Below are 27,598 nucleotides of genomic sequence, written 5' to 3'. Positions count from 1 at the left end.
AAGCTTATTTGTTTCAGCTGGAGTAGTAACTGCAACTTGTGCAGTGATCAAATTTATATATTATCGTGTTATAATTATTGAGAGAAAATTAAAAGTTGCTATCATTCTCAAAAACACGATGTTCAGTGTTATTTATTTATTATTGAAAGAAGAGACAATTTGATGACACACACATTTTGAATTTGTTTTGGCAGACCCTATGCATTAGATGCTTCCAGGCAGAGAATTCCCACCATGATTGGTTAAAATAAATTACGCAACATCCTAAAGCACGAATATAGATTTTGAGAAATTATCTCATAGCATATTATAGGCACCTTCCCTCATATAAAAATGATAATGATTATGTTCCTCAGTTAGGGTTGCCATATTGCAGCCCCTCAAATCCAGACATCTAATTTGCATGTTATGCAATTTGTGATAATTATACAGATTGCTAATTTGCATCCTTTTGTGAAAATTCAGCACATTAATAGCTGCTCCCCCCCCCCATCACTATGTATGTTTCAACCTTGGTACCATTTTTATAGTAAGTGCTCTTATGAGATTACTAGTACAGTACTAGTACAGAATAATGATTAAAGTGTTGGATGTGGAAAACCGAGACCCAAGTTCAAATCCATCCTTGATTATGGTAATTACCTTTTAGGAAATGGACCATAACAGGGCTGTTGTGGGGTTTAATAGCAAGACAGGAACTACATAAATTGGTTTTGTACATTCAGTGATGATGATGGCTGCATCTGCATCTGCACTGCAGAAATAAACCAGTTTGACATTACTTTAACTGCCATGACTCAGTGCTGTGGAATTTTGGGAATTGTAGTTTGTCATGGCACCAGAGCTCTCTCACAGAGCAGTCTAAATGTCTCACAAAACTTCAGATCCCAGAATTCCATAGCATTAAGCCATGACAGTTGAAGTGGTGTCAAATTGGATTATTTTTGCAGAGTGGAAAAACATGGCAAAAAAAAAAAGTGACCACCATCTGATTTACAGGGGGAAATGCAGAGGAGTGTAAAGACAAACATACAAACCACTCTCTCTTCTTGCACTTAGGAGTTTATCACATTAGTGAGATTCCATGGGAAAATGGGAGTTAAACGAGATTTAAACCAACCAACCCCCCCCAGAAATGTCCAAAGTTTATCACATGATATTGCAGTTAATAAATAATAATAAATAAAACTTTAATTTATATCCTGCTTTTTGTTACCATAATCAAAGTGACGTACAACCTTTAAAAAATACAATATATGCAATTTCCACCCCCCCTTAAAAAGGATTAAACAATTCTATCCATGAAAATTACAGACAATAAAATCTACAAACAATAATACAATAACAGAATAATGGTGGGCAGAGTCTTCACTTATATATGCCTGTGGGAGGATCTTTACGTGTCTGGGTTCTGTTCCAGGAAGGCCTGCCGGAAGAGATCTGTCTTGACAGCTTTCTTGAAGGTCTCTAGGTTGGTAATTTGACGGATCTTGTTTAGCAGGCCATTCCATAAAGTGGGAGCAATCGCGGAAAAAGTCCTCTGGGAGGTTGCTGTCAATCTGGTCTTTGTGGACTGCAACAAATTCCTCCCAGAGGATCTGAGGGTACGGGGCGGATTGTACGGAAGGAGGTGATCCCTTAAATAGGTTGGGCCCAGGCCATGGAGGGCTTTAAAGGTAATGACCAACACCTTGTACTGTGCCTGGAAACTAATAGGCAGCCGGTGGAGTGATTTCAATTTTGGTGTGATATGGTCACTCCTTGAAATAACGCAAAGTTAATCCGAATGCAAACAGAGAACTGGCAGCTTTTTAATTTCGGAAAAACCCGAAAGTAAAAAAGCTGCCGTTTTTCTCTGCTTTGTGTTTGGATTAACTTCGCATTATTTTACTTGGGTAGTCCCTAGTGTGATAAACTCCCCAAATTTGCATGTTTGGTTTAAATTCGAATGTACTTTAAATCATGTTTAACTCCCGTTTTCCTGTGGGATCTCATCATGTCTTGCTCCTTGAACCCACTGTACCTCTGCTCTTCCTTTTCTAACTTTCTGCCTTCATCATGCTCTCCTCCCTGCCTTCTTATATGCTCCTATTTGCATCTCACACTCTTCTCTCCCTCACTTCCCTTATCATGTGCTAACATCACTCTCTCTTGTACCTGCCATCACCTTATGCCCACCTCTCTTGCTCTTTGAAATGTTGCTTGCTCTCTAAAGAAGCAGCAGCAGCAGCAGCACAAAGCTGCAGGTGCAAGACAAAGAGTAGGGGGAAAAGGAGGTAAAGCAAGATTGGGAAAAGTTGTAACAAAGGAAGCAGGGAAAGACATGCAAAACAATGGGGGGTGGTGGCTCTTTTCTTCCTACAACAGGCAGTAGGGGCATCCTAAATACCTGACATAAAATGGAACTTGATGCAGAGGATATATTAAAGACGCATGTTTTTCCTCAGGCAAGTCAAAAAACAGAATGGAGTCCATAGAACCTTAAATACTAATTATTATATTGCATCTTTTACAATGCTTTGTTGTATCCACCCCTCTATTCCAGTTTCTCCATTACTTTCTGTGCAATCCTTTCAAGGAGCTGTACAAAATAGACTTCAGTTAGATTTTTTCCCTGAAATCTAGACTGACATCTAAAGTTGTAACATTGATCCACAGAACTAGAAATTGGATTTATAAGAAGGTGCATCACAAATGACAATCAGAGTCATTAGCTAAAACTCAGAAAGATTTTTTATTAAGAAACTATAGATCCAATTCAATGACATTCATAGTCAGAACTGTTCAGCAAATGTTAAAATTGCTTTATTAAACTACACACAGTTTCAAAGATCAGACGGCCCTAATTCTTATTAGTTATAATTGTTGTATTATTATTGTTGTAACCCGCTCGGATTCTTCGTGATTGGGCGGGCTAGAAATAAATCTTTATTATTATATTATAATAATAATAATAAAAAAAACCCACATCTCCTCTCTTTCCCCTACTGCCCTTTCTTTGTTACAGCCAGATTCTTTCACAGAAACTGATTAAGCATGGCTCATGCTTGCCTCCCTTCCAGAATTATCTCAGAACCTGTCTGAGGTGCAGTAGAGACCGCCATAAAGCAATGTACTCATGCCCATACTAGAGTTAGGGAGTGCGCACCATCCACATGCTCCCTAACCCTAGTACAGGACTGCGCCGGCATCATGGCGGCCTCCCAGCTGCACAGGGGCCTCCCTAACGCCGGCGCTGCTGAACACCCAAATGTGGTGCACAGGAAGTGGTGTCATAACGGCGACACTTCCTGGTTGCAGCACTGCAACAAAGGAGCTGCTCTAGGCAGCTCCTTTTTGTTACAGCACCGCAAGCTTTGTTCCCACGTGGCAACCAGATGGCCGCGGGAATGAAGCCATGGGAGAAAGGGGCCCCAAGGACACCCCTTTTGGGGACCATGGAGAAGTGACATTTTGTTGCTGCTCCATGGTCCCAAAAAGTGCTGGACTGGGGCCTCTGGGCTGCTGGTGAGGCTGCCCAGGCCCCAATCCGGCAAGAAAAGGGGCAGGTGAGATTAGCACTTCCACTGTATAAACCACCGCATGTAATTCCCAGCATTTTATGACAGGTGAGTTGTCTATGCAACTCCTGACCAGTGCTGCCTACAAGCCTCAAAGATATTTCATGGAATGTTTTACCAAAATCCAAAATCCCTGGAATTCCCCAAAATTTATTATTATTATTATTATTCAGTCAAAATCCCCAGAAAAAATTAATTAAGTTCCCCAGATTCTGGGGAACCAGAAATTGGCAACACTATTCCTGACACATAGGTCTGAAAATTCAATAATTGGCTAAACATATTCTAAGATGGGGCAAGCTTGTTTCTCAGAAAACGACTGGACAAAAGAGTGACTATTGATTGATTGATTGCACCTACATCTCACCTTTCTCCTAAAACTGAATTCAAGATGGCCAATATTTTTCCTCGTATCCCCAATCCTACAAGGGCTAGATACATGTTTGTCATTAGCTTGTTTTAAATGACAACTTGGAATCCAGATCAAATAGGGGTCCAAAAAATCACTAGGAAGTATGCTTAGAATGTGGGCAGAATCTGGACAGGTGGGTAGAACATGCACTGGTAATCTCTCATCTAGATTTCTGTAATGCGCTTTACATGGGGCTACCTTTATACCAAGTTTGGAAGCTTCAATTGGTGCAAAATGTGGCAGCCAGATTGGTCACTGGAACATCTAAGTCAGACCATATAACACCAGTATTAAATCTCTTCATTGGCTGCCAATTAGCTTCCGGGCACAGTACAAAGTGTTGGTTTTTACCTTTAAAGCCCTACATAGCTTGGGCCTAAGTTACTTGATGGAACGCCTCTCCCTATACAATCTGTCCTGCACTCTCAGAATATCTGGGAAGAATTTATTAGAGCATGTAAAGACCAGGTTAACAACAACTTCCCACAGAGCATTCATCGCCGTATCCCCTAAATTGCGGAATGGCTTGCCGGAGGAGATCCGTCTCATCACCACCTTAGATGCCTTTAAGAAGGCACTTAAGACAGATCTCTTCCAGGAGGCCTATCCACCCAAACTGTTATAAGAGATTAAAAAATGCTCCACCTCCATTCGTAATGGTATGTATTTTAGATAATGATTTAATTTATGCATTGTATTGATAGTGTTGTTATTATTTTACTGAGTATATTTTATATGCTATTGTAGCTTTTATTGTTGTAATGTTGTTTTTATTGTTGTAATCCAGCCTCGATCTGCAGGGAGAGGTGGGAAATATAAATAAAAATTATTATTATTATTATTATTATTAGAATGGGCAATTGTGTCACTAGGACTGGCATCACCTGGTGCAGTAACTCATGGTATCACCCCCCCTGACTGTCTCGCATACCACACCATTCAGAAGAATCCTTAATTATGTTTTTTGTACTAATGTTACTCATAAATCATAATTCCCATATATCACTGAATGTAATGTTAATAGTCCTGACATAAACAATTAGGAAAATTAAAATTATACCTTTTAAATATAATATCATACATACAGCCTAAATGTGTTTCCATGTACATTCATGATGACTTTTTTTTTTAAAATTGATAACTGACATTGTCTGATGGAGAATATAATCACAGTTTGAGCAATATACAGTCTTTGTGTGACAGATTGAAATGATAAATAAGAAAGTATATAATGGAAAGAAATATGATTCCAACAAGTTGTCTCTATACTCTTTTTCTAAGAGTGAGCACAAACTTTTAACTCATTAAGTTCAGTACTTTATTCTGTAATCAAATAAGTATGTCAGACACAGAGAGTAGGATGCAGAGGATTGCTTTAATTCAAGCTAAAGATTTATTCTAGTCCAGTTGATTTTCTTTGATTTCTTTGAAGAGCTATCCTTTCTGGCCTGCATGCCATATTATAAGCTGCATTTCACAACCTCTTCAGTTTCAAAAGAATTGGACATGCGGTGTGCAGTGCTGGATTCTCACCACAATCCAGTTCCTAATGCCTTAAAATTCTCCTCCCATTCCAAACAAAACAAAACAAAATGCTCTCTTACCTGCACATAGTGCTGAAACATTAATGTAGACAGAATTCAGAAGCAAGTCAGGGGAATTGCATGTTTAATGTAAATGAGTTTCTTAGAACAGACAAAATAGAACTAAAAGGGAGCCGTTAGTTGTGCCTTTGTAAATAATGTAAACTGTTTCCCCATTTTATGTTTTTTTTAAAAGGACATTCAAGGGATTGGCAAGATAGCATTTCCTTCCTTTTCAAATCTGGGAAGTTGTAAATGTGAATTGCACTTCCATTGTTTTCCACAGATTTTAAAGTCAAGAGGAGTCTAACAGTCTGATATGTGGGTAGTTTCCCTCCTGGGTCTTCATGCTTCTCTGCGAACCTCTTTCCATAAAAGTAGAAGATGCTGTATCATTTTCTATATTAAATGCACCTCCATTTATATTTGCCATGGCTGAAGAGCTTGCACTTGCAATGGCATCTCCTTGTATATTGGGGGTTATTATGGAAGAGGCAACATCTTCTGACTTGAATGACAAAATGTTTAATCCATAAACAAAGACAAGATAAGCACAGTCACATAGGCCACAAAACTGATCTTGGACTGTTCTATGTTGCTGAGTCAGGGCCAGCTAGCTTACAAACTGAGAAGAATTGAAAAAGCAAACATTGTTTATCTGGATGTTGTGAAATCCTGCCTTTTCTCACAAAAATCAACGGCTGTTGATTTAGATCAGTTGTGTATGGTTTTGGTTTGTTTCCCAAGACTGTAATTGGCCTTGGACAAAAATTCTGACTATTGAAGACTTAAAAACATAATGGTTAAAAACATAGAGTTTTTAGAAGGATACTTCTTTACTCTTAGCTTTGATAGCCACTGATCATTCTCAGGCTTCCCTCCTCTCCAGTGTTGCCAATCACCCTCAAACAAAATTCCCGGATTGGCTTTCCGGAATGCCCCAAAATTTCCCGGAATGGGGGCGGGACTTCTGGGGCAGGGGCAGGAATTCAGGGGTAGGGGCGGGACTTCTGGGTCGAGGGGGGCGCAAGGCACTATGTGAAGGCTAAAGGGGGCAGGACTTCTGAGATGGAGGTATGTCAGAAGTTTTTTTTTGGGTGGGAAGGGTTTGCTTGGTCAGGATTGGCTGATTTCCCGGAATGTTCCTAGAAAAATCATAAACACGGGAATCCAACAGAATGCATTCAAATTTCCCGGTTTCTAGGAAATTTCCCGGAAATTGGCAACACTGCTACTTTCCCTACTCCTAAGTAGTGACCAAAGCTGAAAAGAATAGTTCATACTGCTTTGCTTTAGTAAACAAATTCATTTTCTAAAACAAAGCAGCAATCGTGACTTATGCTTATGAATGATTATTATTTGGTAACTGAGCAATGGAGAATTCAGGCTTGGCAAGAATATAAATAATAAAAATGGTCAGAGCTGAGATTTATCTAAGATTTGTAGAGTAAGTATGTTGGACTTGCCCCCCCCCCCATGTACAGAAAAAACAATAATACATGTGTGGCCATACCGATCCAAGAGGTCATTGTATGCCTCCTTCCTCTTGTTTCAGCTATCACTTCCACTTTTCTATATCCTTAAAACATGCAGGGGTAGCTGCGTTGGCCATTTAACAAATACAAACAAAAATCCATCAGTGATACCTTTACTGGTGAACCGAAATGCACACTTGTTGCAAGCTTTCGAAGCTCCACGGGCTTCTTCGTCAGGCAAGGTGTTACAAACCAAACAGGAGGGGAAAAAACCAACTGGAGATGTTAGATGCCTGCATGTTGTTTCAGTCCTTAGTAAATATGTTATGAATGTTATATTATGTTATCCTTATTTGACTTCATTTTGTGTTCTGTTCTTTTTATGTTTTGGTTAAAATTAATAGTGCTTCCAATTATGCCTCCTCCTTTTTTTAGTGTCTTGCAAAATTGTAAAACTATATGCACATAATGAATATTTTAACAAAAAACAAATCCTCAATTATAAATTCATTCCTCTTTGAAGGTTCTGTAGTAATTATCTGTGATTGGAGTTTATCCTTATGGAGTAGGATGGTTTTGGTTGAGTTTAGTCATTGTGAAGGACCATAGATGCAAGGCAACTCAGTGACTTCTTAACAGTCGATTTGTGTTGCTGTTGTGTGTTTTCAAGTCATTTCTGATTTATGATAACCCATAAAATAAAACCGGTGGCATTTTTCTAGCAAAATTTATTGAAGAGTGTGTGTGCCACTGCCTTCCTCTGAGGTTGAAAGAGTGTGACCTGCCCAAGATCGCCCAGTGGGCTTCCGTATATTGGGGGAGGGATTTGGACCTTGGACATCAGAGTCCTAGTACAACACTCAAAGATTACACCACACAGGTTCTCTAACACTCTACTACTATATTTTATATCTTGGTCTCTAGGTGTAAAAAAGTGACTGTTCAGACAAGCCATTCCTGAATTTTTCCTGGAGGCATAGTGGAATGTTTAAGAGCCAGTGTGGTGGAGTGTTTGAGTGTTGGACTTTGACCCTGGAGACCAGAGTTTAAATCCCAGCTGAGCGAGGAGAACCACTGTTGACCTTGGGCAAGTCACACTCTCTCAGCCTCAGAGGATGGCTATGACAAACCCTCTCTGAAGAAACGTGCCAAGAAAACCCCATGATAGGGTTGCCTTGTGGTCGCCAAAAGTCAGAAATGACTTGAAGGCACACAACAACAGTGGAATGTTTATGTTCATGAGCATGCTAATGTTCTTCCCATCACATTACTGCTATGCTGCTCAGAAGTCTATACAGAAGTACTGTGTACTTAGGGTTGCCATAAGTCTGGACCTCCTAACCAGGACAAATGTAGGACAAATGTAGGACAAAATTTTCAAAGGTAGGGCACATTTTTTTTAAATGGAGGACATGCAAAAAAAATTGATTTTTTTAAAAAATGTTACTATAAATGCATGTTTCTTAGGCATGATCAAAATGGAGGACATTTGGGCATTATTCCTAGACAGATGGCAGAAATGTACTTTCGCTTTCTGGCCACCCCCCTCCCCCCATTCCAAACAGCACATTTGGGCATTGAACATGGCTTTACTTAACATGGCCTCTTGCATATTTCAGAGGCTTATTCAATAATCAAACTCTTTGGGTTTCACACTGAACATGCTATGCATACTGAATATGTCAAAGTGGTTTAAAAAGAAGTGGGTTTGCCCTCGGATTCAACTGTACTTCTCAGAAGTGTGTATTTGGTCAAGGGACTTTGGTTTTTCTTCACTGCGCATGAGTTTGTAAAAATCAGAGCAACTTACATTGCTCGTGCCTCAGAAGCTGGCTCATATCATCATCATCATCATCATCATCATCATCATCATCATCATCATCATCACTATCCGCTTCCTCCTCCTCTTCTTCTTTCTCCTTGTCCTTCCTCCCCCCTTCCTTCCTCCCTCCTTCCTCCCCCTTCCTCCTTCCTCCTTCCTTCCTTCCTTCCTTCCTCCCTCCTCCCTCCCTCCCTCCTTCCTCCTTCCGCCCTCCTCCTCCTCTGCCTCCCAGGCCCAAGCGGAGGAGGAGGTGGGTGGCTGCCTTGGCGCACTCCCCCCGCCCGCGTGCCAAAGCAGCAGGCAGGCAGCCACCCACCTCCGCCTCGTGCGCCTCTGCGCGACCGTGCTAAGCGCTTGCCTTGGCGCTAGCAGGCAGAGGCGGAGGCAGAGGTGCCTGCCTGGCTTGGCACTCCCTTCCCACATGCGCGCCAAGGCAGCAGGCAGGCAGCCACCCACCACCTCCTGCCTCCGCGCTGAGCACTTCCTTGGGCCCGGGAGGCGGAGGCAGAGGAGGTAGTGGGCGGCTGCCTGCCTGTTTCCTTGGCACGCACGTGGGTGGGGAGTGCCAAGCCAGACAGGCACCTCTGCCTCCTCTTCCGCTTGGCGCGGCCTGCAATAGAGGAGGAGAAGAAGAAGGTGTGCCTCCTGCACACGCCTGCACCCTCCTCTCCACCTCCCCTCCACCCTCCCCCGTCTCCGTTTCAGGCCAGGAAGTGCACCGCCTCCTCCTTCGCTTCCTCCACACGGCCAGGAATGGCGGAGGAGGAGGAGGAGGAGGTGGAGGTGGGTGGCGCGGCCGCGAGGGTAGGCAGGGGAAGGTGGGTTGGTGCCGCGCGGGCCCCGGGCTGGAGGCCAAACCAGACCGGGACCGGGAGGGGCCCCCAAAAGCGGGTTTGTCCTGGGGGCCACCGGGTTATGGCATCCCTATGTGTACTAGACACAGTCCACTAGGATTTATTTTTTTCCCAAGCCCACCTAAACTAACAAGTACTGTAGTTTTCTTTATACAACTCTCATTTATTTTTAGCTGTTTTTCCTCCCTCCTTTATATTTTATGCTTTAAGATTCTTCTTGAAATCTGGTTTTTAAAAACCCAATCTGTTTTATTTTATTTAGACCAATAACTCACCCCATTCCAAGGGTCCAGCTGGCCAAAATTTTAAAAAACCAATGTAGATCAGAATTAGATTAAACATTTTGTGGACCAAGAAAAAAATCCTTTTTAAGTCAGTTGTGATTGGGTTTTTTTTTTTCTCTTCTCTTTATTTTAGTGTGTGTGTAGTTTGCTTTGTAGTATGGTTGATGTTTGTGTATGTTTGTGACATATACAGTGTTTGTGATTGTGTGTATGTTTAATAAAAATGATTTGAAAAAAAGAAAAAAAACTTTTAATCTGTGTACTCAAAAGCCATGCGAAATAAACTGGAATCTATGGTGATTCCAACAGCTTCTCAAACTTGGACTGTAATAGCTATCAAGAAAAAAAATCTGCCTATAAATGGGGTGCAACTCCTAATCATTGTGCCTTTTGTTCTCAGAAATTTCATGGCAGAACTAAAGCAGCCTTGATTGACCTGAGGGGTATGGAGTGGGAGCAGGTGGCATGCTCAAAGGTGTATGAGAATTAAGCTCTTATCCTTATTCTGTGGGACATCCCTGTTGAGAACAGAACCATTGGAATAATCCTTCATATCACTTCACGGCTACACAATTGCATCATCAGCACCTCATGATCAACATATTCAAGGTCTCAAAAAGAATGTAAAAGGACTAACAAGGTGTGATTGGGACTATTAATATCTAGGGGGGAGGTCACTTCACACAATTCAGGAGGAACAATTTCTGTGTTGCTCCCTGGATGAAAACCAGGCTAGTTGTACTGTTCTGCAAGTGCAATTTTAATTCTGGTATTCATTATTTACAGCTGCATCAGTACAGACTAAATATTTTCTGTCACAGCAGCACGTTCCATGCCTTGCACACCTTACTACCATCTATGTCTTATTATCAAACTCAAATGTATATCAGGATGGACCTTGAGCAATTAATTTACTCTCAATTGTAATGGAGCATTCACCAATCCCTTGTGGGTTGGTGCCAATTTTGTGGACTCATTTCTGAATCTTACTGGCTCACCTAATCTAAATTCATCTGAAGGGTGAGGCACTTGATCTAGTATTTAGCAGGGAACAAAGCCCTGCTGACACACCAGCAAAATCCTAGTTGTGCGTGTGTGTTTGTGACTAATAGATACAGCAGCAAAGAACAGGTACACACACCGGATTGTATCAGATTAGAATAATGACATACAGTCGGCCCTTCTTATACATGGATTTTTTATACATGGATTCAAGCATACACAGTTTGAAAATGTTGCAAAAAAGTATAAATTTCAAATATCAAACCTTGATTTTCCATTTTTTTATAAGGGACACCATTTTGCTGTGTCATTATATTTAATGGGACTTGAGCATCCACAGATTTTGTTATCCACGGGGGATCTTGGAACTGAACTCCAGCTTATAACAAGGGTCCACTGTATTTCAATCAGAATTGAGCCTGTAGCATGTGTTTGAACATACGCATTTGTTGAGTAATAGGAGGGATAGAGAGAAAATACCAGATCTAACTTTACATTTACAAAATCTTACATTTACAAAATATAACCAAAAAGTTGGAAATCTCTTTGACTTTACTAATTCCAATGTCATGAATAAAATTAATTTTCTTGTTTGTTTGTTTTGGTTGTTTTGAGTCCAAAGGATTAAAAAATACATTCCAAGCTATGAGTCTAAGACCAGCTTGAAGCACTAGCATGACGGTGATGTGGGGGTGGGGCATTTGGACAACACATGCCCCGACTCCGCTCCCATGCTGATGTCACAGTACTCCATTGGCGCAGCATTTATACACTGCATGCTGAAAGGAGCACCGAAAAGTGCTGCTGCAGCAGCAAAAGCACCTTTTTGTTGGCTCTAAAAGGAACAGTATTTTACCGTTTCTTTTAGAGCTGGCAAACCACCAGATTGGAGCCATGTCATGCAGTTGCAACGGCCCCGATCTGGCACTGAAAGGAACGGTGTGATGCCACCTCTTTGGGGCCAGCTGTTTAGACCCTAAGTGTCACTTGATGTCATTGGTGTACCTTGAAAAGACAAATCTGTTAAATACAATAGGACTGAAATAAAAAAAAAAAACTTCTTCTCTTTCAGGAAACATGAAGTGCCATTTTTCATCCAGAAACTTTTTTGCTGCCCTCTTGTTCTTTGAGTTAGTCTCCCTTGGTAAGTACAAAATCTCCTCTGGTTTATTTTGTAAACTATTATGCCTTCTCTCTTTTACTTGCCTTTGCAGCAATGAGTTTCAAGAGAAGTGAAATTCCTGGCTAATTTCATTTCTTCCTGAATCCATGACCAGTTTTCTGTTTGTGCTAGTCACCTTCTGCCTTTCAATTAGTCACATTTTAAAACTTTGTCTTAAATGCCTGTCTTCTAGCCTATTCTAATACTTTTTTCACTAGAGCTTCATTCAAGTTAGGTATGTCAGATGAATTCCGGTGTCTCTACAGGGAAAGTTATACAACTTCTCGTAGAAGGGCATGGTGACTGTGCTACTGCCATTCTGCAAATTGTGTTCATAGACTTCTCAGTGCTGGTGTCAGAGATCCTTGCTTTTCATCCTGCACTTTTCTGCAGTCTTTTGATGGCCCTTGTTCTGTATGTCATGAGCAACATTCTAAAAAATGTCAGTGTTTCTGTGGCTTTTCCTTAGTTGCTCTTCACCCCAGATGGCAATCAAGTCATTTGTCTCTTCCCTGCTCCACAAGACACCTCTTCCTCTTTTTCCATGGCTCAAAAGACATCTGCTGTTCTATAAAATAAGATTAGGATGAGTTTAAATGCTGACCTGTGAAGATGTGTATGCTTTATATGTGAATGGCCATATACAAACACTGGGCCTTCTCCCCAAATGGTGACACTGTATTTGCCAGATATTAGCAATAGCAGCAGCAGCAGCTTCATTTATATACCGCTTCATACTGCACTAAGTAGTCTCTAAGCATTTTACAACTGTAAGCTAATTGTCCCCAACAAGTTGTGTACTCATTTTAGTGACCTCGGAAGGATGCAAGGCGGATTCACTGTGGTAGGAATGATCAGGTGACTACCTGGCCTAGGTAACCAGCCACCAAGCTGGTCTCATCCTGCATTCATCTCACCCCCTGATTCTACTCTGATCCCAATTTGGAATGCCACATGTTTCCCAAAACCAATTCTTCCCTAAAACAGGAGAGTAAAAAGTTTTTGTTTTTTTAAAAATCCCATTAAAGTCCCCAGGCATAAAAAATAAATACTTTTGTGTTTTTTTCAGGCTATGTGACCATGTTCTAGAACAGTTTATTCCTGAAGCTGTTATACTGGTTAATTTTATTATGTCAAAGTTCACAAAATTAAGGATTTCTAAAGCCCTGTGTGAACAAATGGTACATCTTCATTCTACCCTAGTCCTTTATACAGAAGAAAGGTGACAATCTTATGGTAAAATCTTTATGTGGCTGTTGAAACTTAGACCAGTTTTTTTAAGACCATCTTTTCAAATTTGCATCTAAAGCCCAAAGGTCTGCTGTCAGGCTTCAATGGGGTGTGATGTTTGGACACAAAACATCCTGAATGCAGTCCGAACCCAGAAGGTGCCCGAACCGAGAAAAGAAGCAGGAAAAAAACCATTCATTTTCAGAAGTTGTTTGGAAACAGTGGTGATGAGATGGAGGCCAGGCCACATGTAGTTGTTGTGGCGAGCGGTGCCAGGGCAGCCCCAAGCCGCCCTTTTTGGGTGTCTGTTTTGCCCCTCAGTTACATGACTGTGATTGGTTTCAGGTTTTTGCAAACTTATCAGATATATCTATCTAAATTTGGCACTTTAGAATAGTTCTAGAACTATCTACAAAGTTTCAAACAAAATTGAATTTATGATTAATAATTAGATTTTTGGAGATCATGTATTGAAAAAGGCCAAACTGAGATATTTGAAATTTTACATAATTTCCTGTCTGAGAACAAACTACTGCTTTTGTAGGAAATGAGTGAGAAAATAACTGAACACTTGAACAAGCTTTCGAGAAGTAATTCTCAAAACCAGGAGAAAAGAACAACTGAATTGCAAATCCTTTTAAAGAAGAATACTTCCAAGATGCAAGGTTATCAATCAGGGAAAAAGAGAAGTTGATCGAACTTCTTGACTGATACGTCTTTAAAAGTTAAATTCAAAGAAAACCCCCCTATTAACTTTTGGGCAGACATCAGCACAGAATATGAACAGCCTTCTTACCAGGCGCTTAAGTTTCTGTTGTCATTTATAAATACAGAGCTGGTGAAGAGGGCTTTCTCTTCTTATACCATTATAAAGAATAAATATCATGGGCCCTCGACAGATGGGCCCTTTAGCACATCCTGGTGACATGCTAGGGTTGCCTCGGGGTGCCATTTCCAGACGCCCCACAACCCTAAGCCGTCACCAGGATGTCATTGTGTGTGGTGCCGTATACATGGCGCGCACAGCTGTGACGTCACTTCTGTGTTCCGTCGAGATGGGTGGCCCGTCAGCGATGTGCTCACACCGCCGCAGGCAGTTTTCGGCGGCGCTAAAAGGAGCCTCTTTTCAGCACTCCTTTTCTTTCTGCGTGGCCGCACCGCACAATTTGGTTGCTGCGGCGTGGCTACGCGGAAAAGAGAGGCGACTCCCGGCCGCCTCTTTCTGGCGGTCTGTATTCCACCATAGTAAGCTTAGTGCAGTTCCAGATTTAAGATTTTATCTTTAACCTTATTTCAAAAAATATGTGCTTCAAAACAAGCTCAAGGATTGCACATTTATTGTGTATAAAATGTTTGCTGTGTGTTTTTATGCACTGTCTGTTTACTATATTATTCTATTCCTTTTTAATCCTATTATTGGGCTATTTATTTACAGTTACAACTTATACATATGAAGTAACAGGAACTATATTAATTAAAAACATTTTACTAATATGAAGAGTACAAATTATGGAAATAGGCTGGCAAGGGGTACACAAGTGAAAAAAAGTCTACAAACCACAGTTATATATTATTTCCTGAGTGAATCTAGGGAGAAGGCAGTAAATAACAAGGAATGAGATCTTAGACACTCCATTAAAAGATCAAATGGATGTGTCACATCTGTGAAAACTATAAAATCCACACCAAAGGTAAAAATAAAGAAAAACATGGAAAATTATAACCAATGTATGCAGCTAGTTTGGCTATGTTTGGCTAGGCTTGCCCACTTCCTGCTTCCTTTCTCCAACAAGCAAAAATGTTTTTACTTAGGCAAGCTAACATGACAGGTTGGTTTTTATATGGAGTGAGCATTTTAATTATGTTTTTAACACTTGTATATTTTTATGCCAATTTTATACTGTTTTAACTAGATTATTTTGTTTTAAAATAATTGTTTTAATTTTTTAAAAATACTTACTGTAAAGTTTTTCAAATGTTTTTGGCTTGTGAGCCACCTTGGATCCCTTTCTGGAAGAAAGGTGACATAAAATGAAATAAATAAATAAATAAGTTATTCTTAAAGTGTAGGTTGCAGCCCATTGGCAGATTGAAAGAGACTAACAGCGATGATGGAAGTGTGTGAATATGATGGGGTATGTGTACCCCTCTCTGTATGGCTCACTTTCTGCCATTGAGTTTCTGTCTTCTTCTCTTTTACTCATTCACTGCTTTTCTTAGCATCATGCCCCTTTCTCTTTCATTCATTGCTCTGGGCGATAGCAACCCTAGTGACGCTACAGGCCTCACCCATTCATTACCAGCAAGTAGCAGTAAGAAAATCACTGAATGATACCGTTTTTAGTTTGGCATTACAGTATTGCAGTCCCATTCCAACATTAAAATCCAGCAAAATGAATCCTTTCTTCCAGCCCATACATATACATTAGTCAACCTGAACACCTGCTTCTTCTGCCTTGTTCCACAAAGTGGAATGTGTGTGTTGTTTGGTTTCACTGTCTCATTTCTTCTCTGTGGGAGTATGTTAGACATATGCTGGCATGTGCTTTCTGGGTGTGGGTGCATATGCATGAATGTGCACATGCACACACGCACATGGTGTGGGGGAGGAATCTAGTTCTAGTAATTTTTTTAATAACAGCAGTTCAGTGAGGAAGGCATTCAAACCTGCTTGGTCTTTTTAAATCAGTGCCATTAGTAAAGGACACCTGTTCATGTTAGTAGTTGGGGGAAACTATTTAGTACATGGCCAGATCCCATCTTTGGTGTAGTAGTGGGCACTGTATCTGTATCTCTCAGGCAAAGTTCCTCTGTTAACACCTCAGGTAAAAGGAGAGAATCAGTAACCGAGTGTGGCAGACCTTTACCATGTGCTTTAAACAAATTTCATGTTACCAACCCAATCGTTTTTAATATATGCCCTGTAATATATAACGCTTCTGTCTCAGCTATAAAGTGTCTTTCTTCAACCAGGATGGTTAAAAATTCATGGTGTTTTGGCAGCCAGCTAAAGGAGCATCCCCCCCCCTTCTATTGCTCTGCCGTTGATCCCTCTGAAATAGTAATTTGCTGAGCAGGGGAAGAAAACAAGTCGTTACAGTTAGCAGCAATGTGTTGAAAAGATCAGCAGCAACTGCCTACAACACCACCTGGCAAGGCTTGCATGTACTGAAAGTCAAATAGTCATCTCTAATATATGAGTGTGAACAACCCACCTTTCAAGTTTGGGAAGCTTTCAAAAAGCGCGCACACACACACCTCCTTTATAAGCAAGGTGTTCAAACTTTGTTTCACTGAGCGCTACGATAGATGTAGAAAGGGAGAAATAGAAATGCAACTTAGAAACAGTGCTTGGAATAGTCTTTTTTTTTACATTGGCTATAGTTTGTAAAAACTAGGGGCCAAGCTGGCTGGCAGGTTCTGGGGGTTGAAGTATAATAAGAACATTTCATAGCTTTACTTGTAAATGTGAGCAGCAGCGTCCCTTCATCTTTCTTAAGCTTTTTCTTATCTTAAGTAGTCTACAGATCAACAAAGTCTGAATCTCATCACTAATAATAATAATAATAATAATAATTTGTTTTATTTATATACCGCTGTTCCAAAGATCATAGTGGTGAAGAGCAAGTAAGCTAATTAGCAAGTAAGCTAATTTGCCCCCAACAGTCTGGGTACTCATTTTAGCGACCTCGGAAGGATGCAAGCCTGAGTCGAGCTTGGGCCCTTTTGCTGGTCTTGAACTCGCAACCTTGTGGTTTTGAGTAAATGGCTGCAGTACACACATTTAACCACTGTGCCACCAGGGCTCCATTACTACTGTGTGACTGTTTTCACTAGCCTGACAATGGCATTGTGCTAGAAGATGCTGCAATATGAGGATCTCAGTTTTATTTTAATAATAATAATAACAATAAATTTATTTATATACCACCTTTCCAAAAAGATCAAAGCAGTATACAAAATTACATAAAAATACATAATACATAAATGATTTACATAAGCAAATAAATAAAATACCTAAACAGTACATAATGTATACAAATTAAAATTAAAATTCCACCCTTCATCCCTTAACTAAAATACACCCATCATTAAACATTAAACAAAATTACACAAACAAAGCAATATTAAATAAACTCAAATTACAAACATAACATTGTACCAAGATATAAAAGAAAAGAAAAAAATATGAATAATACAAAATACAGTACAAGGCATAACAACATATAATCAACTACTAATAATCAAATCTACCCTAGGGAGAAAAAAGTTAACAAGTACATAAAATACATAAACAATTTACATAAGCAAATGTATAATAATACATAACCAATACAAACTAAAATTCCATCCCTCATCTACAATATAATAATTAAACATTAAAAATAAAAATAAAAATTAGAGATGCTTCCCTTTCTCACAGTCTGGATTCTGGGAGCCTGCTGGCCTCAGCTTCTCTTGCCTCCTCAGTCTCTTCTGCTTGCAGGTTTTATAGCAGAGCAGAAGGGCGGGGCTGGTGGTATGTTTTTGTTTTGTTTTGTTGGAGGATATACTTTATTGTTGTTTGCCTTCAAGTAATTCCAAACAAAAATGGACGTAAAGCTCTGATCGCAGCACACAAAGGAATTCCACCTGCTCTGGTGGTTATGGCCTGTGAAAGAGGCCATCAATTTAGGCTCTCAAAAAGTGCCCCCCATGCTCCCCAAGCTCCACCTGAAGGGAGGGTCCACTCGGTTTTTGGTGACCTCCCTTGTGTATTTTTGAAAAGGAGCTAGGATCGCTCCCATATTCTGTTCTTCACTCTCCGCAGTGTATACGTTGTGTTGATTGATGTAGTCTAGAACAGCATCAGGAATCAGGTATCAGACACTTTGGTCCCTCCTCAGGACTCTCTGGATCTTGGTGGCTGAGATCTTGTTGCTGATCCATTCCTCCACCAGAAGAATATTATCCTTGTGTCTCCAAAGCACGTTGGAATTGTCAATGAATCTTCGAGTAAAATTCCCAGATCGGTTGATGCATACCATGCCATAGTTGGTTAGGATTTTTGTGATGTCTTCTGGTTTCCAGAGATTGGGGACTTCGAAAGATTCCAGGACATCCATCCCACACCGCATCTTCAGCTGAGGGACAGCTTTTGTTTGTGGCTGGTTTCTCTTGACAGAGGGTTGGCCTCCTGCCTCCCACTTCCTCTTCCAGCCCACTTGATTCTTAGGAGTAGCATCATCAACGGCCAAAGCACAACACAAATTCTTCAGATTTTGCTGGTGATGCCTGAGGACTTTGACGGTCTCCTTCCATTCCTCCTGGCTGCTCTCCCAATCGTTCACATCCACCCAGTCGGAGCTCTCTGTTGCAAGCTTTGGCATGGCCACCCGGTGCCTAGCGCTGATCAGGCCTTCCTTCTGATAGGCATCCCCTACAGGTGAAATGATCCCTTTCACCAGTTTGTACTTCCCTGTTTCATGCAAGTAATCCCTCGCCAGTTCAAAGTGTTGGAGATGCATGTTGGTGATTGGATTGAAAGACCCACATGCCAGAAGAACCACCTCAGTCCTGGTGTCTGAATTCTCCATAGTCTTTTGACATAGGGAGAGAAACAAGGTTGGGCAATCTCATGCCAAGGTTAGCATATAACCTTCAAAGTTGTCACTACTGACAAGGTTCCAGGTGCCACTGAAATCCACAGGCATGGCTAAAAGAAGGAGCTCAAGACAACCGGAAAATACAAAAAATTTAACACAGATTTTTGCTAATGAAGAAAATTAATTACTAAAGAGTGAAGGTCATTTGTCCTTTGGAAAACTGGCTGCCAACTAAAGATTCCCATAAAATCTTTCTTATTCAAATGTCTGATTTGTATGTGGCTGGTGAACTGAGAAAGCTGCTGCCCAGCAGGTTACATAGAGACTTGGGAAGCCAGTAATCACAACCGGCAGGTGCTCTAAGCTAAGATTTAAAAACTGAGAATGCCGCAAAACTGTGTTGTTACTTGGTTTAGTAAATATTTGCACATTTCCATCTTTCTAATCTACATTTTAATATTATTTGTCTCAGAACTAAAAAAAAAGAGGAAACTGTTTGATGGTCTGATCCTGTGGAAAAGTGAGTGGCATTATTAAAACAGGCAGGAGATTATGTTCTGAATTTATTGTTAGTGTTCCTTTAGCTCTTGACCATTAGGGTGATTAGGTTTCAAAATACTATATAAGTAAATATCTGAATGGAAACAAATTTATAGTGATAGTCATGATGGCCAGTTTTGTAGGAAATAAAATAAATCCTTTTAGTCTTATCAGCTCTGGCATTCTTGGAACATCGTGTCATTCTTGGAAGGGGAGCAAAGGGACTGTTTACCAAAATGCATCATTGGAGTTCAATACATGCACTCTTGCTAGGCAACATGCCTGCTTCAGGCCTTCAGCTTTAGTTTGTGGACAGGCTATAATGAAAGGGAAGTCATTGCCTGGAGAAGCTGATTTGCTCTATACCATCAGTGAGGGTTTATCTGATGTACAGCATTTGCAAATTTGGATTTTACTGTGGTTGCATAAGAAGCAACCCAGACTTATCAGGAAATGAATACACCTTTTAATAAATTGACAATTGTTTGTCAGTGGGTGGTATGCTACTGTTGTATCACTTCAGAATGCAAGCCAGAGATTTCATACCTGAACAAGTCATTTTAAAAAAATATCTGTAGAAAGCTAGTGGAAATGAGGAAATCAAAACAGATAAAGAGTTCCCATACCTAAGATCAAAAATTGATCAGAATGAGGATTGTAGTCAGGAAATCAGAAGACTAGGAATGGGAAGGACATTATGAAACAACTAGACAAGATCCTAAAGAGTAAAGATATACAAATGGGCAGTAAAGTTAGAATTATCCAAGCCATCACCATGTACAGATGTGAAAGCTGGACAGTGAAGAAAGCATATAAGAAGAAAATAAATTCATTTGATATGTGCAGTCGGACCTTCTTATAAGCGGATTTTTTATACACTGATTTTTTTATACACCGATTCAAGCATCCACAGTTTGAAAATGTTCAAAAAAAGTATAAATTTCAAATATCAAACTTTGATTTTCCATTTTTTATAAGGGACACCATTTTGCTATTTCATTCTATTTAATGAGACTTGAGAATCCACAGATTTTGTTATGTACGGGGGATCCTGGAACCAAACCCCAGCGTGTATAACAAGGGTCCACTGTATAACAAGCTACCACAGAAAGGCATTTTGAGTAGCACTTTTCAGGTTTTATGCTATTCTTTAATTCTAAGAGTCTAAAAAATGAAAAACTAACATTCAATGCAATGAGTTACTTTTAAAGAAACATTGTTCTGAGTAATGATATTTACTTTTGAAACACCATAGGGAGGAATTGGAATGGATTACCTTTGGGGGGAAGTAACTACTCAACCTTATAAGACATCAGGTCTGCACAATTCAAGAATAATAAAATGGTGCTGGTAAAGCAATGAAGAATGTAATGGTTTGTAATTGGGAGAAAACTGGAGAAATGAAACTATTTCCCAGTGAGTGAACTAGCCTAGACCAGCAGCTGGGGCAGGGCCTCATTTAACTGAGACACCTGACTGCTAGAAACATTGAAAAAGGGTCTACAGGGTGAAAACAGAGGACTCTGGCTGAACCTTCTTAATTATTAGTTGTACACTAACAACTGAATTACAACTTGGACATTTATAGTTAGATTTCTGGAAAACCCCACAAAAGCATTGCACACCTTTTCCACAGAAAGTCACCATAACTGCACTTGTATTTGTAGATCCTGTTATACACTAAACCCTATTCTGCATTCTAGTTAACAATCAGCTATCTGCTTGTGTCCACATTTACAAAATGAAAATGTTAATGAACTTTTTCATAGGTTGATTGTCAGGATGAATGAATGAAATTCTCTGTACATTAAGACAGTCAAAGGCAGAGAAATGACAACTGATTCTGTCAGGATTTGCTTGCTTTTCATTCTTTTGCTTATTGAAAATTTTTGTGGGTTTTTTTGCATTAACATTTTTGTTCTAAGGCTAATATGTTGCTGGGCATTATCCTTGATGACAGAGTTTTAACTAGCACTTTGCTGAAATATTGTTGATACAGCACAAAACTACTGCTGTAGTTCATGAATCAAAATTCTAGCTTTGCCTCATTCAGAGTGCTGGCGATCATTGACTGAGAAGTATATTTCAGTGCCATAATTATACATATTAGACAATTATTGGTACCTCTTTGTAATGCAGTTGTAAGCTGTCCTAGTCCCCAGTTCTGGGAAAAGAGTAGTCTACAAATATAACGATGATAATGATGATGCCCAGTTCTCCATTCAAGGTGCACAGAGGTCTTATTCTATATCTATTTATTGTCTGCATTAATCTGTTTGGTACTCCAACTAGAGGGCGAGATTTTTTTTGTGAAGTTCTGGGTTGATGATTGTTAGTGAGGAAGCAGAGTGGGAATAAAAAAAAGTTCAGCTGTAAAGCTTGATAGCTAAATTCTCTTCTGAGATTAATTCATAGCTCTGAGATTCCACGAATATATTGTATTGTTCCCCTCTAGTGCTTCATTCAAGCAACTGCATAATTCAGTTTATATTTAGGGCAGCAAAAATGCTACAACTATTTCTAAAGAAAACCAGAAAGAATGCATCTAAGATACCTGAGATCTAAGACTGAAGTAAGCAACTGTGTTTTTAGTCTAACCCATAGTAACCATGTGTAACACTGCTACTTCTTTCTTTTGTTAGCACTGTGAGCTGTGCAGTCCTGTAAAAGGCAATGGTAACTTGGAAGTTAAGTGATTCTGTATGCTATTCACTAGTAAGCATATATGGAATTATAGGCTTATAGTTCTCAAACTGGTTTATGGCATTACTGGGTTCAATATCATTCTGTGGAAAACCCATAGTGACCATTTGTGCTTGGCAACAACTCTCCTAGTCTTACAGGAACATCAATTATTGATACCTGGCTACTCACTGCCTGTTGAATAGATCATTTTGTCATATACTGTTTGTGGTCTGTAGGAAAAAGAGCTACCATAGAAACCTGAGAATTTGACTGGAGTGAGGAAAATGCAGGTAGATTTGTTCATAGGTAGACACTTATCCTGAATTCAGCAGTAAATAGTAAAATTAGAGTATTGCTATTCAAGAAGCTGCAAGGCTCTTTGTTATTAAAAACGTTGATGCAGAAATTCTATAGAAGAAAAGCTCTATAGAGTGTTTTTTTCTGATACCTATACAAAACCATATTTCTTCTTACAGAATCAGTTGGTGGTGTTAGTCCTTTGAACAACAGGCTCATTAAAAATAAAACCTGTACTATGATTAGCCAGTATCCACAATTCAGTGTCTTAACTTTTCAATCTGCACAGACGTGCAGAGCATTTTTATTTGTCAATATTATGCTGGTGACTGGGCAGGCAACATTCCCATGCAAAAGTCTATCATTATCCCATCTCATTCATTCCCAAGGTAGCAGCAGTCCATAGTGATAATGATGTAGATAAAGCACTGGTAGTACAAGGGGATGGTGAAAAGGTTGCAGCCTGACCAAGAAGCAAATGACCTAGAGCCACGAAACGTACATGATATTTCACATATTTATCCCGAAGTTTGATGTACTTGGCTTATTGTTGCCCAAATTTCTTTAACACCTCCCCCCCCCCCAAAAAAAATCTGATGTCTGGTCACTGAAATACTTCTCTGCTGCTGTTATCTCCTCTGAATCATTCAAAAATGTCCTTCCTTTCAAACTCTTTTTAAGGTTTGAAAACAGGAAATAGTCAGATGGAGCAAGATCTGGTGAGTAAGGTGGATGGTCTGTGTACTCAAACTCAAAATTATTCAAAACATCGATAGTCTTGCCAGCTATGTGAGCAGGTGTATTGTTCTTCAAAAAGAACCAGCACAGCAAATCTGCCTTAACTGTTTGACCCTTATAAAGATCGTCAATCATCAAAATATTTCCTTATCCCAGAAGCTGGGGCCATGACCTTTCCTGCCAAGGTTTGAGTCTTGAATTTCCTCAGTTGTGGAGAACCTGAGTGCTACCACTGCAAGGACTGTTGTTTAGTCTCTGGATCATAGTAATGTAATCATGTTTCATCAACAGTGACATGTTGCTTCAAAAATTATCACTAGATTGGTCAAAATGCTGCAAAATCAACTTGGATGTATCCACTCAATTTTGTTTCTGGCCAGCATTCAAAAAATTTGGCACCCACTTGGCTGACAGCCTCTGCATAGCCAATTGCTTGCCCTGTGCATTCTTGGGATATATCTAGTGTCGAACACACTAAACAATTTCAGGAGTTGACACTGTTGAAGGTCTCCTGAACCTTGTTGCATTTTCAGTCTCAAAATCTCCACACTGAAAGTTGGGACACCATTTGTTCACGGTTGAAAATGATGGGCAATTGTCAGTCAATGTTTGCATCATGCACTCATGGATTTCCTTTGGAGTTTTCTTTTGCAGCAACGAGATGATGGCCCAGAGTTCAGCACTTGTAAATTTCACACTTTTCATTGACACGATCCTATCAGTCTGGAAAAAAAAATCAGAAATTAGAGCTTTGATCCTGTAAAACACACACACACAACAATGTGTGTAAAAGATAAGGAAATTCTCCACTGAGTTCAGAAACTGGCAAATGATATCAAATAGTATGCATGTACCTGTGCCAAACCATTTGAAAAAAATACTGTCTCAATGCTGACCTATCGTGTGTACAGGATAATGAATGAAGATGCAGAGAACAGCTGCAGAAGCAGACAGTCAGGTGCTATAGTTGCTGCCAAGAAGATTGTGTGGTGTTCCTCTCTGAAATAGAGCTATTTGCTTTTAAGCTGAGATGTTGTATGCCCCCTGCAGAGTTTCTATTGCTTCTGAAATATAGCCCCTTTCAATGCAAATTTACTGTGTTTGGAAAGACAATAAATACATAAGAATTCTAAATGTTGAAAGTAATATTAAGGTTGTTTCTTAAAAGAAACATGAATTCATTGCTGAAAGAACAGGATCATCTTGATTCTACACTGTCCCCCGAGAGGAGCTTCCATCTGTCTGCCTTTTTTGTGATTCACAGGCATTTTAAAAAACAAATATTTCATAAGTGCCAGGACATTGTGTTTTTTTTCTTTCTGATGAACTTTGATTGCCTTTGTTTTGGTAGATGCTTCTCTGACTTCTGTTTCCTACTTTAGAGTTTACACTATACACTTTAAAATGAAGCTGATGTAAAGCACCTAAAAACTAATTATCCATGGGATGGGATTTCTGTAGGAATGAAATAGGTAGATGGGGTAAGAAACACTGGCACCCCTCCTCTGCTGCTGTTCTTTGCCATCTTCTGTTATCTCTTAATGTAATAAATGTTTCAAAGGACAAGCAAAGAAGTCTGCAATATAGCAGTATCAATTTAAATATAAGCAGTAGAACAGAGAAATGTGGGATAATTACTACTTACTCACAAGTGAATGTAGCATCCCTTAAAAACATTAAAACAGTTCTATTATTATTAGTATTAGTATTATATATTATATTATTAACCTTTATTATAAAGTGCTGTAAATTTACACAGCGCTGTACATAAAATGCGTTGTATTGGACGGTTCCCTGCCCTCAGGCTTACAATCTAACAAGACACGGCATAAGAGGAGAAGGGGAAGGGGATGAGGGCCAACAGTTCTTCTCTACCTCCGAGGCCTGGATCAGGGGAGATGGACTGGAGGGAGGACATAGCAATACAGGAAATGATTCAATAAAACAGGCAACAAAGGAACATCAAATAGCAAGTGACAATTATGCAATGCCTGGGAACGCTTCTCTGGACAGGATGGTCTTCAACTCAGTTTTGAAGCTGGTTAAAGAAGTGATGGCTCTTGCTCCCGGGGGAAGAAGGTTCCAGGAGTGAGGGGCAGCGAGTGAAAAGGGGCGAATTCGAGATGGGGCAGAGGAAATCATGGGCTGGGACAGCAGACTTTGACTACCAGAACGGAGGGCCCGAGTGGGAAGGTGAGAAGAAATAAGGTCTGATAAGTAAGGAGTTGTTCAGTAACAATATACATTGCAAATGTAAAGTAGTCACATACTTATCCTATTTAGGATTGATTTGGTAAAGATAAAGTGTATTTATGTCAAGACAAAACTCCACTAGAGATTTGTTGCTTTCTGTGACGTTGGGTGAGAGTGGGTGGGAACTATGGATGACAGTCATAAGAGTGGAGATCAGAAACAGAAGAGGGAAGCCCAGTTGGTGACAAGAGACAGAGCAAGTGATACATTTTGCTTAAATTTGTCTCAAGCCTACCTGAATTATTTTACAAACACATATCATGAAAACCTTTGATCAAATATAGTAAGGAGCAAACTGAAATACATTAAAGTTTTTAGCCATACAATGTTTACCTTCCCACTGGAGTGGTACCTATTTATCTACTTGCATTTGCATGCTTTTACACTGCTATGTTGGCAGAAGCTGTGACTAGAGTTGGGAGTTCACCCCATCATGCTGCACCCGGGCCTCAAACTGCCAACCTGCCGATCTTGCAGTCAACAGAGTCAAGATCTTAACCGCTTGAGCCACCGCCTCCTTTAATTCTACATATGTTTAATCAAAAAGATATGCTGCTGCTTTGTTCAAGGGAACTTTCTTTCTAAGCAGTTGTACATGCACAGGATTTGCCCTGCTTTCTGCTGAATTTTAAGAGCCAAGAGGCACCCATTGTAGAAAAGGCAACTGGATATTCCGTTTTTCTGGTCTTGGCTGCTGAATTGCTAGAACGTCTTCAGCTTTTTAGATAGATTTTCCAAGACATCAAGGCTAGCACTGATTGAAATCTGGAAACTATGCTTTACTGTGCTACTACTAAGTAAGCTTTCAGGTTTTCTGGGGGTGAGTTTACATTTACAACTGGACACCTGTTTTGTAGGTAAGCCAGAAACTATACCCTGCAGAAACAAGATGCAAAATATTTCTGACAGATCAATTAAAAATCCTATTTCCCTTGTTCAATAATGCCTGGCAGCTAAAGTGGATCTCTTAATAAGAGACAGTCCTGGCTACTCTAACACTGGCTAGGAACCAAAGCAAACCCATCTGTCATATGTTTTGTGCTCTGGATGTATCTCAGGAACTTGTTAAAGTCTCCATTCCCTACCACCACTACTTTGTGTCCCATAATAGAAACCACTGGGGATCTGGGTATTGGGAGTTTTGGTTCTGATATTCCCAGATCAGACATTCAACGTCTTCTTTGGCTTTTCAGAATAGGCTGCCCTCAGCTTCAGTTTCTCTATTGCTAAAATAAGAGCAACTCATAAAATTGTCATTAGTATGACTCTTAAATAAAAGGTATATGCCATGAAACTATATGATTAGGGCAAAAGGCTATTGGAAGTAGCAGTAAATAGTAATAGTGAGGTTGTCATTATTCACCCTCCCACAGGATCTGAATTGAAGCTCATCAAAGCACTTACATTATTTCCTCCAAACCTTTCCTGTTCAAGAAGCAGACATGTGTGCATTTATTTACTTATTTGAGCTAAATGATCAGGCAACTGCTATAAGTGAGCCTCATTATTAAAAGGGAAAGGAAGGGATGCTTTGGAGGAATTAAGGCTGACAAGGCAAAAGGCTCACAGCTCTAGGAGCAACAATGAGGTATTAAACATGTGCTAAAACAGTAATTGCCATCTCCTGTTCCCCTGCATTGTCTGACCCTTACCATCACTATGAAACAAAAGGGAAAAAATGTATAGTTGTTCCCCACTTTTATCCACAGAGGATAAGGTCTAAGACCTCCAGTGGATGCCTGAAACTGTGGATAGTATCAAAACCTATACCAGTAACATTTTCAGACTGTGATTGATTGTGGATAATTGAAACTGCAGATATGGGGATGGGGCTATGTAAGTTTTTCAGACCATGACTGACCACGGGTAACTGAAATCATGGAAAGCAAAACTGCAGCAGCCTTCTTTATCTGGGCGCTCACCAGAAATTTTGGACAATAACACCAGCAGACATAGCATGGTAACTTGGGTCTGTGGTTGGTAGCAAAGGCAAGGAGGTGAATCATAGAAATATAGTTGGGCCTCCGCATTTATGGTTTGAAAATTCATTCTCTCTCTCTCTTCCCATATATATATATATATATATATATATATATATATATATATATATATATAT

At 39.9% G+C, this 27,598-nt stretch overlaps 1 protein-coding gene and 1 pseudogene across 9 annotated transcripts in view; one reads left to right on the top strand and one right to left on the bottom strand.

The window, feature by feature from the left end:
- CDH23 (cadherin related 23) overlaps positions 1–27,598 on the top strand; it is a 568,554-nt gene that overhangs the window by 33,743 nt on the left and 507,213 nt on the right. For all 9 annotated transcript variants that reach the window (XR_006102875.1, XR_006102876.1, XM_042457557.1 and 6 more), the window contains exon 2: positions 12,065–12,136. Coding sequence is in view for 7 of the 9 variants with exons in the window: in XM_042457557.1 (XP_042313491.1) it covers positions 12,070–12,136 (67 nt within the window). In the remaining 2 variants the exon portion in view is untranslated. The remainder of the gene's footprint in view (positions 1–12,064; positions 12,137–27,598) is intronic.
- On the bottom strand, positions 18,064–18,960 carry LOC121925074 (annotated as a pseudogene).

This window comes from Sceloporus undulatus, chromosome 3 (genome assembly GCF_019175285.1).
Source record: "Sceloporus undulatus isolate JIND9_A2432 ecotype Alabama chromosome 3, SceUnd_v1.1, whole genome shotgun sequence".
Classification (NCBI taxonomy): domain Eukaryota; kingdom Metazoa; phylum Chordata; class Lepidosauria; order Squamata; family Phrynosomatidae; genus Sceloporus; species Sceloporus undulatus.
Note: the sequence above shows the minus strand (reverse complement) of the source record. Positions and strands in the feature narration are given on the sequence as shown.